A 23,578-nucleotide genomic window follows, 5' to 3' on the forward strand; every position below is an offset into this window, starting at 1 on the left:
CTACTAATTTGCAAACAAGTCTTATACATATTGGACATGCAAAGGCTAGAAGGTAGATAGTACAGTAAAAGCAGTATTTTCAAATGTTTAGGGCAGCAGGATTGGCTAACACCATGGCAGAGACTTGTCAGGGGTTGTTTCCAGGCCTGTGATGATGAAACATGACTTTTGACTTTTCCCCATGCTCAGTTAAGTGAAAGCACAGAGCACCCAGAGAGGGGGAAAAAAAAAGGCCAGGCGTGCTGTCGACATCATTGCAGTTGTTTATTGAGTATGTGCTTATTAAAGTATCACTATACAGATTACATTTCTCATGTGATTTTTTTAATTAAAAATATATCCAAAAGCAAAAGAGCAGCTATACACAAACTTTAAAATGCGAAGAAGGAAAAAGACAGCAACTGACAGGTTCAACATATTACACATAAGCATCTAAGTCCAATACCTTAGACAATGGAGGTGAGGGACAGACTGGAGTAAGGGTACATTTGTGTGAGTTGCCTCTGCTCCAATGGAGATGACTGAGCTGCACATGCACAAAAGCATTAATGTTCCACTGAACTTGCACTGCGGGAATCACTTTTCCGTGGAAGTGCCTCTAACCTCGAGTTCCTTGGAAAGAGTACATTTTGCTGTAGATAATTTAAAACATAGTTTTATATCAATATTCAAAGGATTTTGTTTACAAATCTCTTGTAAACAAATGGTTACTTTTGCTTTAATACGATGGCCAAAGAATTAGGCTTTGGTTTTACATGGGGAAGGTAACCTGACCCCTGGAAAACATGGAATCACAAGGAAGAGAAACACTTTACTACTTCAACAGGCAGCAGTCAGACCGAACAATTAGAGAGACAGTATCAATGTAGGACCATCCAAGCCTGAACAATGAGAAATTGGAGGAGGGACTTAAAGTCATGCACTATGGTTTCCATCTGGGCTTTATCGAGTGCAGCCTTCTAAACATACATCTAGCAGGAGGAAAGCTCGGGGTTCTATGGTGAAAACTTACTAGTGAAAAAACAATGCTACCGACACAGAAGACTTCTAATAAATACCCAGGGAGCTCGCCAGAAGGGTAAAGTGCCAGGTATCTACAGACCCATGCTGGTAAACAAAACATAGCAATCCCCACTGCAGACAGAGCTTCTGGCTATGGTTAGAACTCACCTCCCAGAGGTCACTGTTTTAGGTATGGATATACAACTTGCCATAAAACAGGCAAAGAATACAGACACAATGCCAAATTACCAAGCCACACTAGCTTTTACAGATTAAATTTAGAGAAATCCAGCATTATAGAATGCAGCGTTATACTCTACAAATAACACATAGAAGTAAAGGCTTAATAAAATTGATATCCTTGGTAAAAGAAAATTTTATAAGAACTCCAACTCAAAGAAAAGCCTTTGAGTATGCAAATGCCAATGAGTTTTCAAATATTATCTTTGTACATCATCTAAAAGACAAAACAAAACTACCACATCAAAACAAAACCCCAACTTATTTTGTCGCATAAGCCAAAGCCTGACATTCAGATCTGAAATAACACTATAACTAACTTGATAACATGAGTTATCAAGTCTGATACTGATCACTGCAGCAGCACAAAGACCTAACGGACAAAGCCCCAGCATTGACTTCTGAAGACATTTCCTGCCTCCCTACAAGCACAGGTGAGGAGGCAACCTGGGCCGCTACTGGAGAAGCTTCCATTTTGCAATGTGGTATCACCCTTGCTGTTCATTGATCTCCCAGTTCATTACTATCTGCATATAATATAAATTCACTAGACCATAGATTAGCAGCTTTCAGGACAGATGCCTTGAAAGTTCTTAGGGAGGTTAAACAAATACTGTAGTCTAAGACGTCTTTTTTAACAGGCACACGCGCACACACACACACACACACACACACACACACGATGCACAAGTACACTTGGGTGATGGGGCAGCAGGAACCTGGGAACTCTATCTGGAATTTGAAAGCACCTTGTCCCCACAGATTTAAGCTGTAACTCAGCAGGATCACACGCTTTTATTCATTATAGAAACGAAGAAAACACGAAACGCCATCATTTCTTTTCTCCCTAGGTAGTGAGGCAAACTACACGGCTGTCTCAAAGTCACTTTCCTGACTACAGGCGGTGCCTGCATGATGCTGTGCTCTCTCAGGACGAACAGATGACGGGAGCATGGGAGAGCTGCATCATGGTTCTCCCTTACTACCAAAGGCCCGAGACCCAAAGTTGTCTAAGTCAGCGATCACACAGCTGGAGGGGATTTACTTACTGATAGAAAAGAATCCCAAACAAAAAACAAGAAACAAAATCCCCCAAACAACTCCAAATAAGCAAAAACACAGTAACAATATACAGTTGGCTCTTATCATAATCCTCAATCTAAAACGAACCAAAAAGAAAAAAGAACCAAGAACCGGGCAAGGAGGTTTTGAACCTTCAGTTAGAGACATAAGATGTAAAAATCAGTCAGTTCATTATCTGAAAGTGGGAAGTGGTCCTTTTAACTTTCTACTTACAATGACTTTATTTCCATAATTCCTTTATCTTCCACCTACTCTTTTCTAAAAAGGAGACAAAACTATTAGAGTCTAACGCTATTGAAATATCTTCATGTCAGCATAAGAGATGAAAAGCATGGCGGTCTGGACCAGGCAGCCATACACAACACAAACAAACTGCCCCATCTGAAGGCGGCCAGCATCTGGGAGAACATCAGAAGAGATCACAACAATCTCTTACTGGCACGACACACTTTGATCAAGAATTTCCATGGCCCATCTTACTGAAAGGTAAGACCAATGATAAGAGCAAAGCAAGTACACTCACTAAACAGAAAAGTTACTGCCTACTCATAAAATTTATTTAGATTTCTACTTACTATTTTAAAGATAAAATGGTTTTATTAAACAATTATTCTTATTAATAAGGTTTAAGGCACTTTTATTGCCTTCTGTGGATTCTCATAGCTACTACCCGCCCCACAAAGTATTATTTCAGCATAGAGGCTAGGGATTTTAATTCTAAAATGTAATACTTTGCTAATTTATTCTAAGATGAACTTAATAGCCAGGAAATTGATTTTTATAAAAGCTATTTCATGTGCAGAAAATACTGGCAATTCATAACAAATGCCAAACTGTCTGTGGCTTTCTAAACCAAACGTTTTCTCAGATTTGATTTTTAAAGTTGGAGTCTGTGCCTTCAGGGCTATTACTATTTGAGAACTCCATATAAATATTAAACTAAAAATTAAATGGTAATTTTGATTTTGCTTTTTCTTCAAATTTCTTCTCTTTCCTGGAACCACTGATTTTCAAAAATTCACAGAATGAGCATGTTTTTTGCAAAGTGGCTTGTCCTTCTTGGAGAAAAATGTCTGCCCTTCCAAACTTTCACAACACACCTGGAAGAAAAAAAAAAAAGAAGCATTATTTAAAAGAATAACATTATTTAAATCAAATCTCCCAACAGGAAGTGACTGCCCCCAATGAGCAACATTACAAGTTCTTTAGATAGTTGTGTGAGACAAGCTGACACTTCATGATTAACATGACATTTTATGTCATTTTTGAAAAGCAGAGTGATTTTTTTCCTAGAACAGTCTGATTTATTTAAATAACAGATGATTGCTTTTCTTTACTAAGAAGAAAACACTTAGTCCCAATGAAAATTTTAGTACACCAAAAGTCACATTAAGAATACAAATTCTAACCAATTTTTAAAAAATCTGTTTCCTTTTATAGAGCATTCAAAAAGAAACATAGCTTAATTCCTTTGCCAAACCCAATGTCAGTCTGTCCTATAACACAAAGGCCATAGATTCTTGCTATTATTATTTGTTCATCTTTTATTATGTGTATGTGCCTGAGTATGGTATGTGCATGAGTCAGGTGTCTTGGACACCCAGCGAGCCCTGGTGGTCAGCTGCTTGACATGGATACGGAGTCAATCCTGGGTCCTCTGCAAGAGCAGTAAGTGTTTTTAATCACTGAGCCATCTCTCCAGCCCCAGCAGGCTGGTTTTTAATTTACTTCCTGAACAAACTATCCATTCATGAAGGAACTGATTTGACTTGACTCTCCAGTGAACGCCTTGGGCAGTGCCTGCCTGGTGAGTGGTTCTGTGGTCAGGTTACCCACACTTTCGCTTTCGTGTTCTTTCTGCTGTCTTGTAAGTGACAATGCTCATGAGAAGACCTTCCTGAGAGGGAAAATATGCAAAAGCTGTTTTTTATAAACTTTATGAAGTCTAAAAGATGAATGAAATAAAAATAAGAATGATCTGAAAGGTAGTAGTTGAGAAATCATTTGACTTCATCTTTACCTAATTCTTTTATGTGCTGGGTATCAAATACTGTTAGGTAAGATTAAATCTAACAGAAATCAAATACTGGCTTGGAACAGCTTTACTGAATATTATTTTTCTAAATTATAAAAATTATCTTATGCTAATGTTAATCTTAATCACTAAAAAACCCCAGAACACTAGGTACAGTGATGCACACCTTCCATTCCAGATCTCTGTAGGCAGAGGCAGGTGGATCTCTGTGAGTTCAAGAACAACCTCATCTATATAGCAAGTTTGACGTCAGCCAGGGTACAGCGTGAGACCCTGTCTCTACAAAAAGCTGTTGGGGATAGCTAAGTCAATAAAACACCTGAGTGTTATCCCCCAGAAACCATGTACACATGCTGGGCTCGGTGGTACATGCATGCTTTGTAATCCCAGGACTGAGAGGGTGAGGAAAGGAGGGTCCCAGGATCTCTTGCCAGAAGCTCTAGCCCAACTGGGGGGGTTCCAGGCCCATGAGAAACTCTGTCTCAAAGAACGTGGCCAGTGTGGTCAGAGTGACACTTGAGGTTGTCCTTCAGTCTCCACAAACATGTAAACGTATGAACATACACATAAGCATACAAACACATAAAAATAAATAAAATCAAACCCCAAAGCACTAAAAAAAAGCAAGTAAATAGGTAATTTTTTTCCATGTTCATAGTTTCAAAAAGAAAAGAAAATCTACGAGCTATCTCTCAGTCAGGAAGAAAACTGAGCCATCTTGCTGGCTCTCTAGTTCTTTGTTTTTGTTTTTTGTTTGGTAATTTCTCTTTTATTTAAGAAATATCTAATATGTAAAAAAAAAAAACCTTAAACTGTTTAATAAAAGAATTTAGGAAATTAACTCATATTAAAAAAAGAAAAAATATCTTCTCCTTAGAGACAAGAATGCATTAAAGGGTAAAACCCTATTATATGCCAAATAATTTCAAATCAACTTTTAAGAACATCAAAAACCACTGTTCCTTAGCTTTGAGGAATGGAAAAACCAAAGTGCTGTTTATTCCCATTAAGCACTAAGCTTTTTTAAAAAAAAAAATTAGTTATTTATTTACATCTCAAATGTTGCGCCCCACTCCAGGCACCCCGTAACAGAGTTCTTCTCTCCCCTCACCTGAGAGCTGGCCCCAGTATTCCCCTGACCCTGGCGTATCAAGCACTAAAGCTTTGACCAGGACAGTGCAGTTTACTTACAGAGCACACAAAGCAAGTATCATGCCAAGTGTATCCCAGAGCTTCCAGGAACATGTCACCAGCCTCTATGGGGAATTCACATCCACGACATATTGTTCCAAAAAGGGCGTAGTAGTCTGCATCAAGTAAAGAGAGATGTAATTTAAACACAGTGAGGCTTTGGAACTGCAGGTCACAGGAAACTGTACGCTGGAAGTTAAATGAGCTACAAAGGTTAAGATTGAGATGGATGTGAGGAACGCAGTATCTCCCAGGGGTTGGGCAGCTTGGTCAGGATTTCCTCACTGGGTTGGATGGGAGATGGGACAACCCCTGCAGAGGATCCTCGTCCTTTCCTTATTACTAAATAATAATGCTTGAGATGTATGGATTTTCTTTCCCACATTTTTATTCTCGTTGATGAAATTCCATCACTGTTGTGTTGGCCTTTAGTACAGTCAATATAGCTGAAGTTAGAGGGGAGGGATTCTATAATGTACAGCATGATGCTAACATGCTTCAGCACCAAGTGTTGAAGTCACATCCAGACACTCTACTGGGCAGTGCTGCAGGCCCCACAGAGGTACACTTGCAGCAAGGACAGGTATGGATGCTCATCTCAGGGGACTTCGGCTAAGACTGTGATAAGTGCGATGAGGCAAAACAAACAAACAAACAAACAAACAAACAAACAAAGGGCTGTGATAGAGACTGATTACGGAGCATACACTACATTATATAGGAAGGTTAGGGAAACCTAACAGTCATGATGAAAGTGGGAGAATCACACTGAGATTAGTCAGGAGAAACTGTAAGTATGAAGGCACTGGAATCAGAAATAAAATCTTAGCCATGTTCAGAAATAACAAAGGGATAAAGTGTGGGTTAAATCTGAGGTCAAGATGAAAGGGGACAGCAGATGAAAGCCCACAAAGCAGGTTCTAGCAAGGAGGACGGTGTCGTGCTCAGGTCACAAGCACAGTCTGACTGGCACTGTTCACAGCGCCCTGATTTCTCCCCAGCTGCCAGTAGGAAGTCCAGGCACAGAGCAAGAGCAAGCTGGACATGGTGGTGACACTGCAGATGGATGCAGATGCTTGTCTGATACCCTCTGGAGGTGGAATGCCAGAGATTACTTGTTAGACTGGGTTCTAGAAGATCAGAGAAAGAGAAAAATCCTAGGCCTTTGGACAGTGGACTGCAGCCATCTACTGAGATTGCTAAGACTGGTTGAAGGTTAAGGAAAAAGAGTAAACATTAGATCATAATTCCCTCTCTGCAGGCAGGAAAGGCATTAGTTTTATGTCATGATTGCTTCTAAACTATATTAAACATCACAAGCTAGGTAGAGGTTTATGCTTTGGTACACCTAGAGTTCCTACAAAGCTGCTAAAACTCGTGATCAACTAAACAAAAACCAAGTCTCTCTTCAGAAAAAAAAAGTAACTGCAAAACATGGTATATTCTGAGAACGCTAAGCAGTTTACAGGCAACTTTACTGCTAACAACCCACAGGGTATTTTATTGGAGGTTCTGGGGTTTCCTGGTGGACAGCCTGGAGTAGAGCCAAACCCTCCCAAGCTAAGAGGCTGAAGGGAAGGTGAGAATCAGAGTAGCGTGAGCACACAGGCAAGTGATGCTGAACCAGCTTCAGACAAGAGCTGATGGCTTCCTGAGCTTCACCACTGTGCAAAAGGACCACACTTGTGATTTCAATCTAAAATATCATTAAAACTCAACAGTGGGAATGCAGTGAATGGTAGTTAATAGAGGCAAAATAAAGGAACGCACACTTCCTATTTTCAAATATGCACTGTGGAAGCAATATCTGACTAAAGAGTAAAAGGTAAGAAGCTCACTTGCACATGTGCAAAGGAAAAGGAAGTGCTGGGTGTTGAGATGAGAAAACAAACAGAAGAGACAGGAGCTTGGAACCGAAATTATCAAGAACAGCTTTACCAGGGAGCAATCTAAGCCAGGATCACTCTTCTATTCGGTAAAGGTGGCAAAGGATTTCACATTTATTTTCACGGTTGTGGCTTTAGAAAGCGAAGCAGTAACATCCGAATGTTGAACATTACTTATGTTTACAAGCACTTGGAATTTATTACTATAGTTTAAGTATATTTTGGGTAGAACTTATATCTATAAACAATTGGAGATTTCAAACATAATATTTTTCCTACTAAGAAATGCTAATCTTCTTAATGTTCATAAGAAGTTGGAAATGTTTGTCTTGACAAAGTCACAAACAGTTGTTATTATTATTGTTGTTGTTTTGCTATATATTTAGAGTAATATGTAATACCTCTAGAAGAATTATGAAAGCTTGTTGGTCCCAACTTTTCTTCCATATTTTACAGCAATGGAAGTGTCTCAGCCTCATTCTTAACTGAGGCGCTCACAGCTTACTGTCTTACCTGTCTCACAGTAGGGCTCGCCATCTTCCAAGTGGAAAACATTATTACGAATGGGTTTTCCACAGGCCACACACACAAAACAGGACACATGCCAGGTCTGCTTCAAAGCATTGATGACTTCCTGTTATAGAAAGGTGGGTGGATTTAAAGAAAGAGTACAATACACATACCAACATCCACTCTAATTGGTGTGACATGCTAACTCAAAGTAGACATACGGACTTCATAGTTGTCTTGAACTTTTCATCAAAGAATCAAGAGACACCCAGTGGCAGATTCAGATGTCACTAGAAGCTATTATAATATGTGTGCTTTTCATAAATACAAACCCATAAACTTAAAGACTCATAATTATTAGTAACCTTCATACACAGAGTGAACAGGAAGTATCCCACAAGTAGTTGCTTTAACACATTCTGCTTTCTTTCAAACGGTGTCTGGATGTATTAACTCAAAAAATGTGCATGGCATTATCTTGAAAATGCCATGGAGGAGGGGGATGCATTTAAAAACTAAAACAAACCTCAACTCCAGTGCATTATGGAAGCAATAATGTAATCAGTATAATCCAATCAGCTCATTGAGTGTTTAGCTTTGGGACTCAGCCATGACTATACTACTCGCTTCCTCCACTGAGTAACATGCGCATCACAAAAGCAAGGGTTATAGTCCACAATGGCCTTCTGGCTAAATACTCCAAGATGCAAGATTTGGGGGGCATTTTAATCATTAAGAGGTTTGGGGGTGTTAGCTTTCCAAGAATTGTTCCTTTGAGTCGAGAAGAGGTAAAGCAATTAAAAAATAATTTCCAAAGAATCCTTAATACCATAGGAATTTTTTTCTTTCTCCTCCTAGAGTCTTATGGCTTTTAACTATTACAGACTTTTATTAATTATTCTGATACAAAGAATGTTTTTATTCACTAACATGGTATATGAACATATCATTTACTGATTATCTGTAAGCATTTATGAAGAAACAGCTAGCCACTATACTACTTTATGACCAACAGAGTATAAAATGATACCATAGAAATAGGTCAGTCTTACAAGTGAAGCTATCTTTAAAGTTTCAGACCTACTTAAGCATGTCCTCAGTAAATCACATTTTTCTAGAGTTTCATTATTATACTCCATATTAAGAGGAGTAGGTAGAATTAAAGCCAAGAACATTGGTTTCTTGTAAAAATCAAATTCCCACTACTACCTACAGTAGGTGCCTGACTCTTACGATGTCATTGATAACTGGATGTTACATGCAGGATGCATTAACTCAAAAAATATGCATGGTATTATCTTGAAAATGCCATGGAGGAGGGGGACGTATTTAAAAACTAAAACAAATCTCAACTCCATTGCATTAAGGAAGCAATACTGTATACATTATTTATCATTATTTATTTATTACATACATTAATTACATACATTTATACATCATTATTTATTAAGTTCTTTTACCAAGGAAAGTACAGCATGAAATGCTTTTCCTATCACATTTTCACTTCTATAACTGAAGTCACACTTTAAACATTATATTCATTCAAATAAAAATATTATAAGGTTCACATTTAACATATTTTGTATATTTCATGAGATCAGTGGCCTGTGCTTGAACTCTGACAAGTAGGGAAAGCTACTCTTATAAAAACTATGGAATTTAATTTAAGCCAGCAAAGGTGTTGGTTCTGAGAGCTCATGTGTGTGGTCCTGAGTGACCTCTTTATTCCTGAGCAAACATGGTCCTGCTGAGGTAGCACACCCACAGTCAATTATTTTTCCCATAGAGGTAGACTTTCAGCAGACAAGCCAGCACTCAGTAAGACAAAACCAAAGACAACTAACCCCATGAGTCTGATATATTTCGTTAGAGGTCTGTTTAGTTTTGTTTAGTTTTTTCAATAATAAACACTACTAATGGAAACAAAGAGGGCTGATAAAGCAAGAAGAAAAAAGTAAAAATAATGAAAAGGTTTTATTACAAGATCTACATGGCTTTAAGAGGTACTAAAAAGAAAGAAGTAGTTTTAAATACTCACTCCAAGGATCTTCCTTTGGCACCGGCCACATTCAGGAGCAAAGAACTTCTCATAGCATAGCTCACAGTACAGTGCTCCCTTCTCCTCTACAAAGCCTATGTAGGCCATTGTGTTTTTGCAATGAGCACAGTTAAATTCTTCTGGATGCCAGGACTTCCCCAGAGCCACAAGAAAAGGTCCCCTGCCAAAAAGAAAGAGACCAGTTTGACTGGCGTATGAAAGCTTCTGGTGTTGCCCTGGGAGGAACCCTTTCACACATGTCTAGTTAGCTGTCTGCTCCATTTCCTTCTTAGGACCTAATGTGGTGGTACTGTTGACTGCATAGGACTGAATGTGGTGGCACTCAGGGCCTGTCTGACTGAGTTGCAGTGAGTCCTTCTCACTGTCTGTGTCACTATGACTCACAGGAAAATGCTGACTGGGATAAAGAAGAGGCCATCACAACAACACGTTATAAGACACAAGGAAAATGGAAATAAAAATTTCAATTTGGCAATGTTAGATCCTTAAAAATAATGATTTCCTGAGAAGAGTCAGTCTTTCCTCCTTACATACGATGCAATATACTTATTTCACAACTTTATTAAATATTTCAAATTCACCTTCTAATTGACCACAGAAACTGAGCTGTTCATTATCAGTTGTTTGATGCCAGTTGGAAGGGTTTTATTTCATTCCAATATGACTAATTTAAAATTCATTGCATTAAGAACATTTAACATGAGATCTACCCTCAAACTGTATTCAACTATGCATGCCAATGCTACTATACACGCATGCTGTTCTATAGAAATCATTTTTAGCTTGCATAATTCAAGATTTATACCTAATGTCTACCAATCTCTCCTTCCCCTTCTCTAAATGGGACAGATTTTGGGGGCGGGATAGGTGACAAGAGCTTATTTTGTATCCTAAGCTGGCCTGAAAATTAATTAATTGCCCTAGGTAGCTTCAAATTCATTATCCTCCTGCCTCAGTCTACCAAATGCTTGGGATTATAGGTATAAATGTCACCATGCGCAGCTATGACTGATTTTAATGTGTATATTTTTTTATCAAGGTAACAAATGTTTGTATAGAGATCTTTCCCCCTAAGTACTACAGTCATGAAATGATAAGGCATGTTTTGTTTACTTAAGAGGAACCCATTTTGAAGCCTTATCTAGTTAGAAGCCTTTGGAGATGAAGCAGACTAGCCTCTGTAACACACTTTTTGGTAGCTACATCACATTCATCGAATGGCTTTACCTCCAAGGCACTTTTACACTTATCTAATTTGTTCATACAACATTCTTGTGAGATACACCAGGGCAATTATTATAACTCAGTTCAACAGATGGAGTGGCAAGGCCACAGAGTATTTAAAAGATACGGCAAACATCAAAAAATTACTGACTGAGCTAGGGGCTGATGCTTCTATTTCCCAGTGTTCTAGTCAACTGAGACTCTGCTTTCAATTTGACTACTGCAAACTGGCATCACAGAATGACCATAGACAATTATTGGCAATCATGTAGCACTGGACTTCTAGGCCAACTCCCAACAGTACGTCATGGGGAAAAGCATCATGCAGAACAGCTTCTAACCTGTGACAACACAAATCTGCTATTTAATAGCGATCTCACAGGGCATGGCTGCATGTGCCCGTGACACCACATCTAGGGCTGCAAAGAGGGAACCTCAGAGCACCACGGCATGTCAGAGACAGGAGCTTCTGGTCCAATGAGAGATCGGGTCTCAAGGCAATAAAGCAGAGATTGGTTTAGCGCATGCAGTGCCTTTCTCTGGCCTCTGCATACGCACTCATGGGTACATGCACTCATGTACTCACGCGCACTCTATACAACACACACACACACACACACACACACACACACACACACACAAAGAAAAAACTCTCTCTGTTTGTTTTGGTAACTGCTCCCCACAAACAACAGTCTGGTGCCACCATATCCAAATCCACACACTAAGCTTCTTAACAAAAACACTAGCATTACTCAGATTTAGCTCTCAGTTCTGCGAAAGTCAGGCAGCAGAAAACCCTGATGGAAATGAAACTTTTTTCTGTGAAGCATGTGGAGTATTTTTTAGTTTTACTTTTTCTTAACCTGTTTATTAAGAGTTTGATGGTATTTTTGTTCATGTGACTTTGCTATATTAGATGTAAGTAGTGTATTATTACTAAAGCTTAAGGGCAGGCAGGGTTGTAGTTCATGAATAGTTTTGCCATGACTAACAAGGAAGGCATTGATTAACTCTTTCTAAAAGAAAAAGAAATGGTGGCATTGTGTCACCTACTGTAAATATATCTATTACCTCTAGTAAGCTATCCCCCACCCCATTTATAACTGCTTTATAAACAGTCTCACTACACAAGTTATTTCATTAATTTTTCTCAGTATATATTTGGCAAGTACTTTAACAAAGATACATCAAGAAGCTACATTCTCAAAGCTGAACAAAATATCCTAAGTGTTCTAAGCTTTTCCACTAGCTAGGTATCTGAATGTACAAGTCATAAAAATTATACTGTGGAGTACAATAGGACCTTGGGGTTTACATTACATTCTATATGGCCTCTAGGACACATTCCAACATTGTTGCAACGCTAGGTTGAGTTCTTCATTAGGAAACATCCCACAAACTGAACGGCCTTGAGGCCAGGGTCCTTAGAGGTTATTCAGCTTTCAAAACAAGTCAGTTCAGCTGCAGACTGCACTCTGCTCAAATGTGAGTGCTGTGCAGGCTTGGATTAAAACTGAAGGCCCCTGGAGCATAACCCTAATCCCAAATAGCTGATGAGTTCCTCTGGGAGGGGAGGGTGGCAGACATCTAATACCTGGGACACTCTGTTTCCTAGATGTTCTTAAGTATGTCTTAGGGTTAATTCAGACCACTAAAGAATTGGGCTCTATGAATCACAGCACTGGACCAGACCTAACCCTCAGAGAGTCCTTCCTTCTGTGAGTCATGTTTGGTGTGATACATCAGCCAGTATCGACAGTCACTATAGGAAACAGCCTCATGACATGCATCCTTCTGGAAGTTTATGATGGTCTTAGAGCACACAGGGTCAGGCTCACATGGGATACTTAAAAACAATCCCACCACATTTCTGCAGCAAGCACAGTTTAGACTCCCCTATTATTTATCACAATGAACAGTAGATTGCCAAACCAAACAAAAAACAAACAAACAAACAACCCATAACCCGAAAGGGGAGGCTACTTACAGGCCGCTGTGGGTCATGTTTCTACACTAGCTTCATTCTGAGTGGCCTTACCCATGATTTTACTTCTGTGTCCTCTTTGTAATTTAGAAGGCTAACATTGCCAGTTTCCTTTGTGTGTATGTGTGTGTATGTGCGTGTGTGTTTTGATGCAGCTCTATGTGGTAACTGCACACTTATGCATACATGTGCAAAGCACAAAGCTGATATTGCTATCTTCCTTGATCACTCTCCACTTTATTTATTGAGGCAGGCCCTCCTGCTGAGTTCTCAGCAAGCCTCTACCAGCCAGTCCAGCTAGTTAGCTTATCATGGGGATCCTGAGCTTTCACTTGGTTCTGGGAATCTGAACTTAGGCCTTCATGCTTTTGTGGCAAGGGTTTTATCCACTGAAGCATCTCTTCAGCACCACATTGTATAGATTCTTAAAAAGCCATTAAAAAAAAAAACTTTTAGACACAAAGATTTTCATTAACAATTAAAAATGTAGTCTAGTCTATTAAGAGAACTACTTCAAAATATTTGTTTCTTTTATTTTTCAAACATGAACAGTAAAGGAAATCCAGGACAGTAAAGAACTTGACTCTGTACCTTTAAAACAGGAGGAGAAAATGAGTATTGCTCTTGTCAGAGCTCCTTGCTCTAAAGCGCACGAGAGGGAACACGCCCGCCTAACTGGCTCCTCTGTGTTGCAGTGGAAGAACTCTTCCCCAATGCCCCTGAGGTTATGTCTAGATTAAAGAGCAGCCTCCCAGGTAGAAGGAAGCATACTTTCTTCTGTGTGTCAGTAAAGTTAAATTATTAACAAATTCATTAACAGCAGATTAACACTGAAGGTGGCACTGGGTTTCCACCTGTGACCTGGAAAGACAAGCTTGGATAACTGCACGGTGGAAGTAAATATTCATTCCGCTTATAGCACCCACCCTCAGCCCTTATGAAATGCAGGTTGACTGGCAAAAGAAAGGAATGGAAGAGTTAAGGCACCTGACTAGTTGAGACGAAAGACTACTTCATACAACTTTTAATTCTGCCTAGTTTCTGCCCAACGCCACCCCTGACCTCCAAAGAAGGAAATAAGCTGAGTTTAGAAAAAAAGAAAAACTTATAGACAGAAAGGGGAAAGAAACTGCTGTCTTCAAAGGGGCACAACCTAACAGGGAGCAATAGCTTAAATACAGGTGCTTATTGCTTTTTCCCCTTATTTAATCCTCATAGCAGTCTCAGCAACAGAAATGAACTCCATCACACAGAGGAAGAAAACATTAGAATCTGCCAACTCTGCCAAGATCATGTAGATGACAAACTACAAAGCTAGAATCTTCCAAAGCCCCGATGGTACAGCTGGACCTATGGATGGCTGAATAACTCATGTAACTGTTACACTATCTTGGTGGAGTAAACATCTTGCAATTATAAAATGTACCTCCAGTAACAATGTTCTACAATGTTCTTTAATGGCTATTTCATCTCACAGCGGAGAGAGAGAGAGAATGCAATTCGATGGAGCAGAGCCAGCTACGCAGAACCTTCAGAGAATGCATCCTATGGACACTCACTTCTACACAAGGCTAAGCCAGAGCGTCGACCCGATCTGTTTGACCAAGTGCTGAAGACGATGTGTAAATACTCTGACACACACTAATAGTATATTTCAGTGAATGAACAAAATATACTGCCATAACTGTTAGAGTAAGCCACACTTGTTTAAGCTATTTTTCTCCCGACTCAATAAAGATATTTAATTGTATGTTTATCTATTTACAGCATACATGTGTAATCACTTAGAAAGCTCAGAATGCTGTACAAAAGAAACTGAGCATTCATTACACTGAGTCAACTGATTCAGGAATCTTAACTGTTAACTTTGGCCATGTTCCCTTTTGGTCTTTTCGTAAAGAGATCTTTTCATAAGAGCTATTTACTATTATGTTTTCAGAAAAAGAAAACAACACCCCAATGTCACATTTCTAAAATCTTATAGTTGCATTCATATTTTAAACATTCATTTGTTTTCTTTTATTCTTACTTTTTATCGGGGTTCATTGTATGAAGTAAACGGTTTCATTCACTAGAAGCAAGGGTTTCCATTCTGACATTTCTAAAAAGGCCCATGGACTTTATCCATCTTTAGCGTCAGACCCTGAGTCTCTAATGTGAGTAAAGCAAGGAGTTCTTAAGAGTTTGCCCACTCTCAATAAAATTTAAAAAAAAAAGAAAACAGTGGCTAAGTAAACATTTAATGAATTAATTAATAAGTGTAGTTCATAACCACACAGACATGGATTCTAGTCCCAGCACTCCCACCAGCTTTGTGAGTTTGTTCGTAAGAATCTAAGAGCCAGTTTGCTCAGCTAAAGTCTTCCTAGGAAAGGCTTTCATGGAGTTACTCTGAAGCCACTTTAGAGTTTTCCCAATAATATCAATATAACTCTTTCAGGCAATATCAATCATATTTACCAAACAGCTGGCTTTATTATTATCTTGCTTAGCTTCCTTTGATTTTTATTTTATAGTTCTATATTCCTTTTGTCATTTTAATAATTGTAAGCATTCTCCTACATAGTGGTGGTTACAGATACGAAGCAAATGGAGTTAGATGGATCTGAACTAAACTCCTGTACTATTATTTACAATCTAAACAATTCTGATAATGGTGAGTCGTTTGTTCTTCAGTTTCTATACCTATGTACTGATATGTAGCATCAATGTATCTATATATCGATATATATCTTACACAACATCTGGAATATTTAAGAATCCACTGCATACTGTCATCCAACCAGGATCTCAATGGTGATATTGTATTGCAAATATAGATGTTAGACTCTTCTGTTCTCATTTTTTTTCCCTCTATCACAAACAGTAAAATCTTGGTTTGTATCTTGCCTATAAATCTTAACCAATGTTTTTAGTTGTTTTCTTACATTCAGCAGCTGATACATTAAGCCAGGAAACCTTTTATTTTCAAATAAAATCTGAACCAGAAGAGACAATAAAAAAGCCCTATAAATGCAGGAGTTGAAAGGAGTTCAGAAGCTGACAAGGGTGGTGCAGTAGGCAAAAGCTCTGCATGCTTCTCCTTGGGGCAACCCAGGACAGCTCTCCTTTTGAAAATCACCAAGCAAAGCATCGCAGTAGTACAAAAATCTCTTTTCTCAGTGGAATAAAAAATGAATTGCCTGAATGTTGTTCTCATGTGTTGCAGGCAAAGATGGAATGACAGAAACATGACTACGGTCCAAACATTCTATACTTAGGAAGAAATCCAAGCACCGCAAATTCTTTCCTCTTTCAGAAAGATGCTAAGATGTTAAACATAAACAATTCCATTAACTCTGTGCAATACAGGTAGCAATTGATTTTAATGAGATGCTCAAGAAGCTGGCTCCTTCATATGCCTATTGCTCCACAAAGAAACAGCCTGGTCTGAATTACATTAGTCACCTTCCGTATGTGTTTCTACTGCACTTGCACTCAAACAGTAAATGCATTCACAACATCAAAGAAGGCAAAATGTTAGGTCCACTTTAGTTGAATTCAAAATATTTTATCACAGACTGAAAGCTTCAGGAAAAGTGCTTATGCATTTGTAACTAGTCAAAGAATTGCCTTTGAATATAAGTTAGGGCTAATAGTCATAAACTTCTCAAGACTCAAATAAACATGAAAATTTAAACATTACAACAAAATGAAATCATCAATAATGTATGGTGAAGTATGCCCTATGAAGACAAAAACTCCAGTTGCTATTATCACATATTTTATATTTCCTGAAAATAAGCAACTCTTCTAAAAAGAAAATAACTAATGGAAAAGTAACAACATAAACTCAACTTTACATTTCTCAGTTTGCCAGGGTATAATATTCTGTTGAAAGTAGTATGCCCACAACTGCAGCTCATTTTAAAAACAGGTGTCCCAGATAATGTCACTTGATCTAACACCTTCTTGCTTTGGTAAGTAATACTGTCACCGAGGGCAAGAACTGGATTTATGCTTTGAGCAGGGCTCTGAGCCGACTGCAGGGCTTGCAAGCTGCTGGAGAACTTGAGCACCAGGCAAATGTGCTATGCTAATTATTGTTACATGATCTTGACATGAGCTAATCCTCATTCCTGCTAACTTCCTTAGTAAATGAAGCTTTAATGCTTCAATGATAACAAGAGCTGCATAATACAAAACAACACAAAATTCAACAGATGAGGGGACAGTTAGTGACAGCCATTCATCTCCTTAGCTGAACACGTACTTATTTCATAAGGCAGAAAGTCTGTACATGGAAGCATCTCAGTCTACGATTAAATCTGGAAACAAGGCCAGGAGAAATGGTGCAAGTTTTTTTCTGTTTTGAGCTTCCTATTTTCAAGCAAAATCAACTAAAGGTAGTGATTACAGGAGAGCACCAAAGCTGACAGTCAAAATGAGTTAGCAGCACACATGCTTTGATACCAACTTACCAAGCAGCAGCTTACAATAACACACAAAGCAACGATTCCATTTCCATGAAGAACATTATAATTCAGAATACAGAATCAGCACCAGTATGGGTAAACACGGTAAGATAACTTAGAGAAACCATGTTTATTTATTTGTATTCATTAAAGCTTATTTATAAATATTAAATCAAAAGATTTAACATATATAATAGTAATTAAAGTAGTATTTTACTAGCGAGGATAAAACACTGCTACATTAGGTTTTATATCAGATTATTTATGTAAAAATATAGCCCTATAGAAGTACTTGTAGAAAAATAACTAATGAATCAAAACCAGTTGACTGACCTCAGTCATGCCTCAGTTCACTGAACACTTACTCAATGCCTTCTGCTCAGTTTACATTGCTCTAGACTTGAGATCACAGCTACCAACATGGCTACTGGATAGTTCTTTTTACAAGAAAATTAATTAAAATACAATTACATCATCTACCCACATCTCTTACCTAACTCTAATTCCTATACCTTGTCCCCTCTTGCGACACACACACACACACACACACACACACCATGCTGAGCCCATTTAGTGATGCTTATATGTACTTGATTTCAGGGTTTAACACTTGGTATTGATAATCAACTAGGGGTTCATCTCTTAGGACTAATTCTCCCTCTTTCAGCAGTAATTAGTTTGCCACAATTCTTTGTCTAGGGTAGGGCCTTGTGAAATTTCCCTCTTGCATGTTAGCATGTCTATTGGTGTTGTCATTGATCAAATAATGTTTAGGCAGCTATTTTCTTATGAAGAAGATATAATTACAGTTTACAAGAAAAATAATGATTAAAAATCTATTCCATTTCTATAAGACAATATTTGTTTTTCATGTACAAGTTTTAAACTTGTGAACTAGGCTGGGCAAGGTGGTTAACACCGTCTGAGGCAGAAGGATCAGAGTGAGTCTAAGGATAGTCTAGAGTACATAATGAGTTCTTGGGTAAAGTGAAACCCTGCATGAACCCTTCGTCCCCTTGCCTTCCCCCAAGAATTATAAACTAGAAAACTAATAGTGGGTAACTGGGGGGGGGGAGTAGGATGTGTATAAATATGGGCTTTTGGCTTATGTTTTTCTACATTTTTAAATGGTCACATATGAACTGTTTAAAATAAAAATGCTAATCTATTTTTATCTTGTACTGTGTACTCTTGTTCTTGACATGGTATCCAATTACTGATAGGTTAAGAAGGGTATTTATTTATACTTGGTGTTTAAAGCATTGACTCACTGCACCCTCCATATTAATTGTGTAGAAATATCATGCTAAATAATACTAATGTAACAGAAAAAAGGGATATGTTAGTCTTAAGCTTATTTGCTTGATAGCCCCCATTATTTCAACTGTTTCAAGACAGGACAGTTTAAAAAAGAAGACAGTATAAGGATTTCAAGCAACTGCTTTTACTGCCAACAAGGCAGCCCACAGAGGTCTCTCTGGTGAGATGTCTGCGACTAGCATTCATATGCACACCTTATAACACTGAAAGGCCACTCAGAAGGATGCTGGGCTTCAGTAAGCTGTAATACAATATGCTTAAAACGTCTCTGGGCATTTTCCCTTTGGGGAATTTAAGAGACAATAAAATAATTTTTGAAGAAAATGCTTGAAAGATGCATTCTAATACTTAAGGCACTTATGAACAGATACAAAGGTCTACTTTTATGGATTGAATATTTAAAATCTATCTTTTCTCCAGGCCTCAAAGTTCTTTCTTTTATGTTACAAGTTATTTTTCAAATAAATGAAAGTCCTCATTTGTATAATTTGTAAAATAATAACATTGAGATAAATGATCTCAGGGTCCCTTCAAGCCTCAAATTTTTAATATTTCTGAAGGGCTACTACATTAAAGATTATTTTTCTATTTTTCTGGTAGAAATGAATTAACTGACAATATTTTAGGGAGCCCAGGGTTACTTTTCATCAAAATAGTTGGTTATGCATGGTAATCCTATTACACAGAGGATAGCAAGAGTATTTTTTACTAACAAAATTTTACATGTTACAGAACATTAAAAAGACCCACATTAGTATAAAGTACTTTGAAGAAAACTTCAAAACGAACTGACTGACCTGATAACTTGGTTGCAGTGGGCACACATGGGGGTCCGCTTGCCCGCTGGAATGTGTTCCGCTCTCTGCACAAGTGTGTCTTGGTCACTTGGCTGGGGAGGCCCCACAGACGCCCCTGTACCTGAAGAACGTGCATTGTTTGAAATTCTCCCAGTAGAAGGTGCTAGGAGTTAAATGCAAGAGAATCAGAATGAGAGCCAAATATGAACTTTTCCTAATAGCAAAAGCACTGGTTAACAATTCCTACTGACAATGTGGCAACATTATGATGCAAACACTAGGCGGTAGTTAAACAATTGAGCAAGAATAAACCAAGGATTAGCCACGATATGAGCGACAACAATGGCGTACTCCTTTCTTACTTTCACAAGGAGACGTACTTAGGTGACCGTCATAGGTAATGATGTATTTCTTTCCATCCACTTATCTCTGCTCACTTTATTTATCTAAACTCAGTTCCAAACATATCACAGGCATGTAGGAAACCTGAGTGTGTTGCTCTACTGTCTTCCAGTTTGTATTTTCCAAGGTGACGTCATCAGACACCAGGCAGGTCAGCTAGTTACTCAGCACCATCCCTGCTCCTTCCTGAGCAGCTCTGGGAAGAGCAGGTTCAGGTTTCCACAGATCTGCCTACCTTCTCCATTCCCACAATGCTTCCTATTGAGGTCCTGCATGTTTTCTTTCTGGACTAGCTGCCAAAATGTCTCCTCTCCCTTATAGTCATTCTCCCAGTGAGCACTGAAGATTGAGATGCTGGCACACCAGACTCTGTAGAGTAGATCTGGAGTCTCCCTGCTCTGACCAGGAAATGCAGTTCATGTGCACTGTGCATGGATCTGTCCAGTCACCTCCTGGTCAATGCCGTTTTTCACCTCTCTGCCTTCACTGTGTTATATGTGTGCTTTCATTTAAACTGTCCCCTTTACACCATGAAAATGTGCAGCTTTTCTATTCTGGTAGATTTGAATTGTTTGTGGGCTAAGAGAAGCCCTCTGCTGGTTTCAGACCCATTTGTGTTTATGTTTATTCAAACTCATTTATGTTTCTGTTTATTGCTATGGCAATACCATACTGCCTCATTTTTTCTTGCACACAGAATCTCCTATGCACAGACTGCCTTTGCTCCCAGCAACATCATTTTTCTACCCTTACCTCTGCATGCATAGCAACCACTATGTATGATTTAAGACTCAACTCCTCAGTGAACTATTTCAGGCCTTCTCCCTGACCTACACCTACCATGGTTCCTTCCACATAACAGGGATCAAATGTTTGTCTCCTATGCTACCATAATTTTCCATGAATGTCTTAAGTATTCCACCAATACCTCTGTGTATTTTCTTCTTCAACATAGCATGTTCCTGAGAACTCTTGATCCTATGCTCTGACAAATACAATCTCTGAGATGAATGAATATATCAGTACACTGGTGGGTAAACACAGATGGGTCTGAAACCAGCAAAGGACTTCTCTTAGCCCACAAACAATTCAAATCTACCGGAATAGAAAAGCTGAACATTTACATGGTGCAAAGGGGACAGTTTAAATGAAAGCACACACATGTAACACAGATCGATTACATGCGGTACATACATTCTTTTATGCCCACCCAAGCAGACAGTGTTTATTCAAGGTGTGACTAGAACTGTATATAATTAATTAAGATAGCTACCGGGACACTTTATCAGAATAAAATATGTTCGTAAGGAAGTGCAATTACAGAGCCGGATTCCCTGCCCCTCTATGGTGCTGTGGGTGGTGTTCACTCTACGAAATGGGGCTTTCAACACCAGGGAACTTAACTGGGTTGGGAATGCGTTTCCACGCTCTTTGGTTCATATTCTCTTAAACAAGTGGGAAAGGATATTAGTGCCAGATCCACTTGGCATATCTCCCTTGGTGCTGGGTTTACTCTCACAATAGGACCCTACCACAGCTCTTCAGTTCCTAAGCTCAGGTGGGCTTTCTCCTGAAGTACTGGAAAGCATTTTCCATGCTCAATCTAGAAGGCTTTACATTTAAAGCCTGTAAATAGGTCTTTCTTGGACACACTACAGCTTCTCCCAAGAACCTCCCTTTTTAAGTTCTACCATGCATGATGGCACTCTGCCTCCCATATTCCTAATACTTCATGACTCCAGCAACTATTTCATAACAAGTGTTCTTAAGTCAACCCCTCCTTTCTTATCCAAACCTTACCCTACCTAGCATTTGACTTTTAGGACAAGTTTCATCACTATCCTAGATGCAATCTGTGATTTCTCCCATTTCCCCATTTCTTGTGGGCACATGCAGCATGTGCATGGGCGCATGTACACACACACACACACACACACACACACACACACACACACACACACCGACTTTGTTCAGGATTTCTTTAGAAAATCCTAACGGACCCTCACCTCTGTGACCTTCAGCCAATGCAATGTCCAGTGCATGCTACTTACGTACCCTTGCCCTGTTCTGCAAGGATCATTCAAGTTTTGCTTCTTCTCCAAAGTCTCCACTGACCATAGGATAAGTGTTCTCTTTCTCTTTTAACATCTATAGCGTGCTGCCTGGATAATTTACATGGAACTTATCAAACTCCTATCAATATCTTTTCTTCTCCAAGTCAATTAATTCTTAAAATAGGTACAAAATATGTACTCCTTTTTGCCACTGGAGAACTATCTTAAGACTAGAAAGTGAAAGGGACTTAATCAAACATGAAAAAGAAGGTCCATTCACTTTGTTGTCTCTGCCCTTAGACTATACAGAAAGCCATTTCTTCAATGTGGATTAGGGTTAGGGTTTCAAATGCAAAAGTTACTAATTGGAAAGTCTGGAAATCAGACCTCAAAGAGAATGAAACCCTTTCATCTACCATATCACATTATCTATGCATAAGCCCTAAAGTACTGACTCATCCGGACATTTCTAAGCAATAAATGAGTACAAAAATCCTTAAACAGTCACTGTAGAATAGGACATAATCCATCTGGCACAGGCCTCAAGAAGGTGCATGAGGAACTAACTTATTTATATGAAGAGTTTTTAATCACAAACTATGTGGCCGTATCTTAAACACAAATAAGAAGGCTCTAAGTGCCACCACACTTAGCTTCCTGTTAGCCTTACATGCCACCTTGGATGTGAAGGAAATTCTCACACTTGTTTGATGCTGTGCGCTAGCACACTGGCCAGCACACAAAGCTATGCAGTCCTGGTAACAACTGGGCCCTGAACAGTCACAAGACACGGTTACATGATACGGTTTCGTTGGACGGAGTCTCATTCTTTTTTAGTATAGGAACGGCTACTCTTGGCAAGATGAGGTGTAAGAAAGTGAGGCATTGGGTGAATAATAAAGTGAGTTCTGTTTCCATGATTTACTGCACCATCTCAGAAAAAAACTCACCATGGAGATGAGATGCTGCAAATATATTGAACCCACTGTAAAAATTGACTGTCTTGATGACAATTTATTTATTGATAGCACTGTTTTTCTTTCCCTTTATTTTCTAGTAAGACCATCACATAAGAACACAGAATCACCCTACTTCATGCTGTGGAAATTTAAGCCACAAAACAGTCATGAGTCAGTACAGTGGGAAGTGAGCCCCACTTTAGATTAGCTTTCTTCTTCAACCTTAATCCTGAACAATTTTCATTAAACTTGGATTCTTCTGTGGATGATATGTACTGGACTTTGTTTGAAATGTTTTCCTTTTGTAATAAACATATTTCAGCACCACAAAGCTCTCTAGAAATTCAAAGCCATTAGCTATTATTCAATAGACCGTGG

At 38.7% G+C, this 23,578-nt stretch overlaps 1 protein-coding gene across 16 annotated transcripts in view; it reads right to left on the reverse strand.

The window, feature by feature from the left end:
- Positions 1 to 240: 240 nt before the first annotated feature.
- Pdlim5 (PDZ and LIM domain 5) overlaps positions 241 to 23,578 on the reverse strand; it is a 156,135-nt gene continuing 132,797 nt past the window's right edge. For all 16 annotated transcript variants that reach the window (XM_017319659.2, XM_006501748.2, XM_006501745.2 and 13 more), the window contains 5 exons: positions 19,786 to 19,948; positions 9,986 to 10,166; positions 7,951 to 8,071; positions 5,552 to 5,667; positions 241 to 3,425 (listed from right to left, as the gene is read on the reverse strand). In XM_017319659.2, coding sequence (XP_017175148.1) covers positions 3,336 to 3,425; positions 5,552 to 5,667; positions 7,951 to 8,071; positions 9,986 to 10,166; positions 19,786 to 19,948 — 671 coding nt within the window. In that variant the 3' untranslated portion in view covers positions 241 to 3,335. The remainder of the gene's footprint in view (positions 3,426 to 5,551; positions 5,668 to 7,950; positions 8,072 to 9,985; positions 10,167 to 19,785; positions 19,949 to 23,578) is intronic.

The sequence above is a fragment of the Mus musculus genome, chromosome 3, assembly GCF_000001635.26.
Source record: "Mus musculus strain C57BL/6J chromosome 3, GRCm38.p6 C57BL/6J".
NCBI lineage: Eukaryota > Metazoa > Chordata > Mammalia > Rodentia > Muridae > Mus > Mus musculus.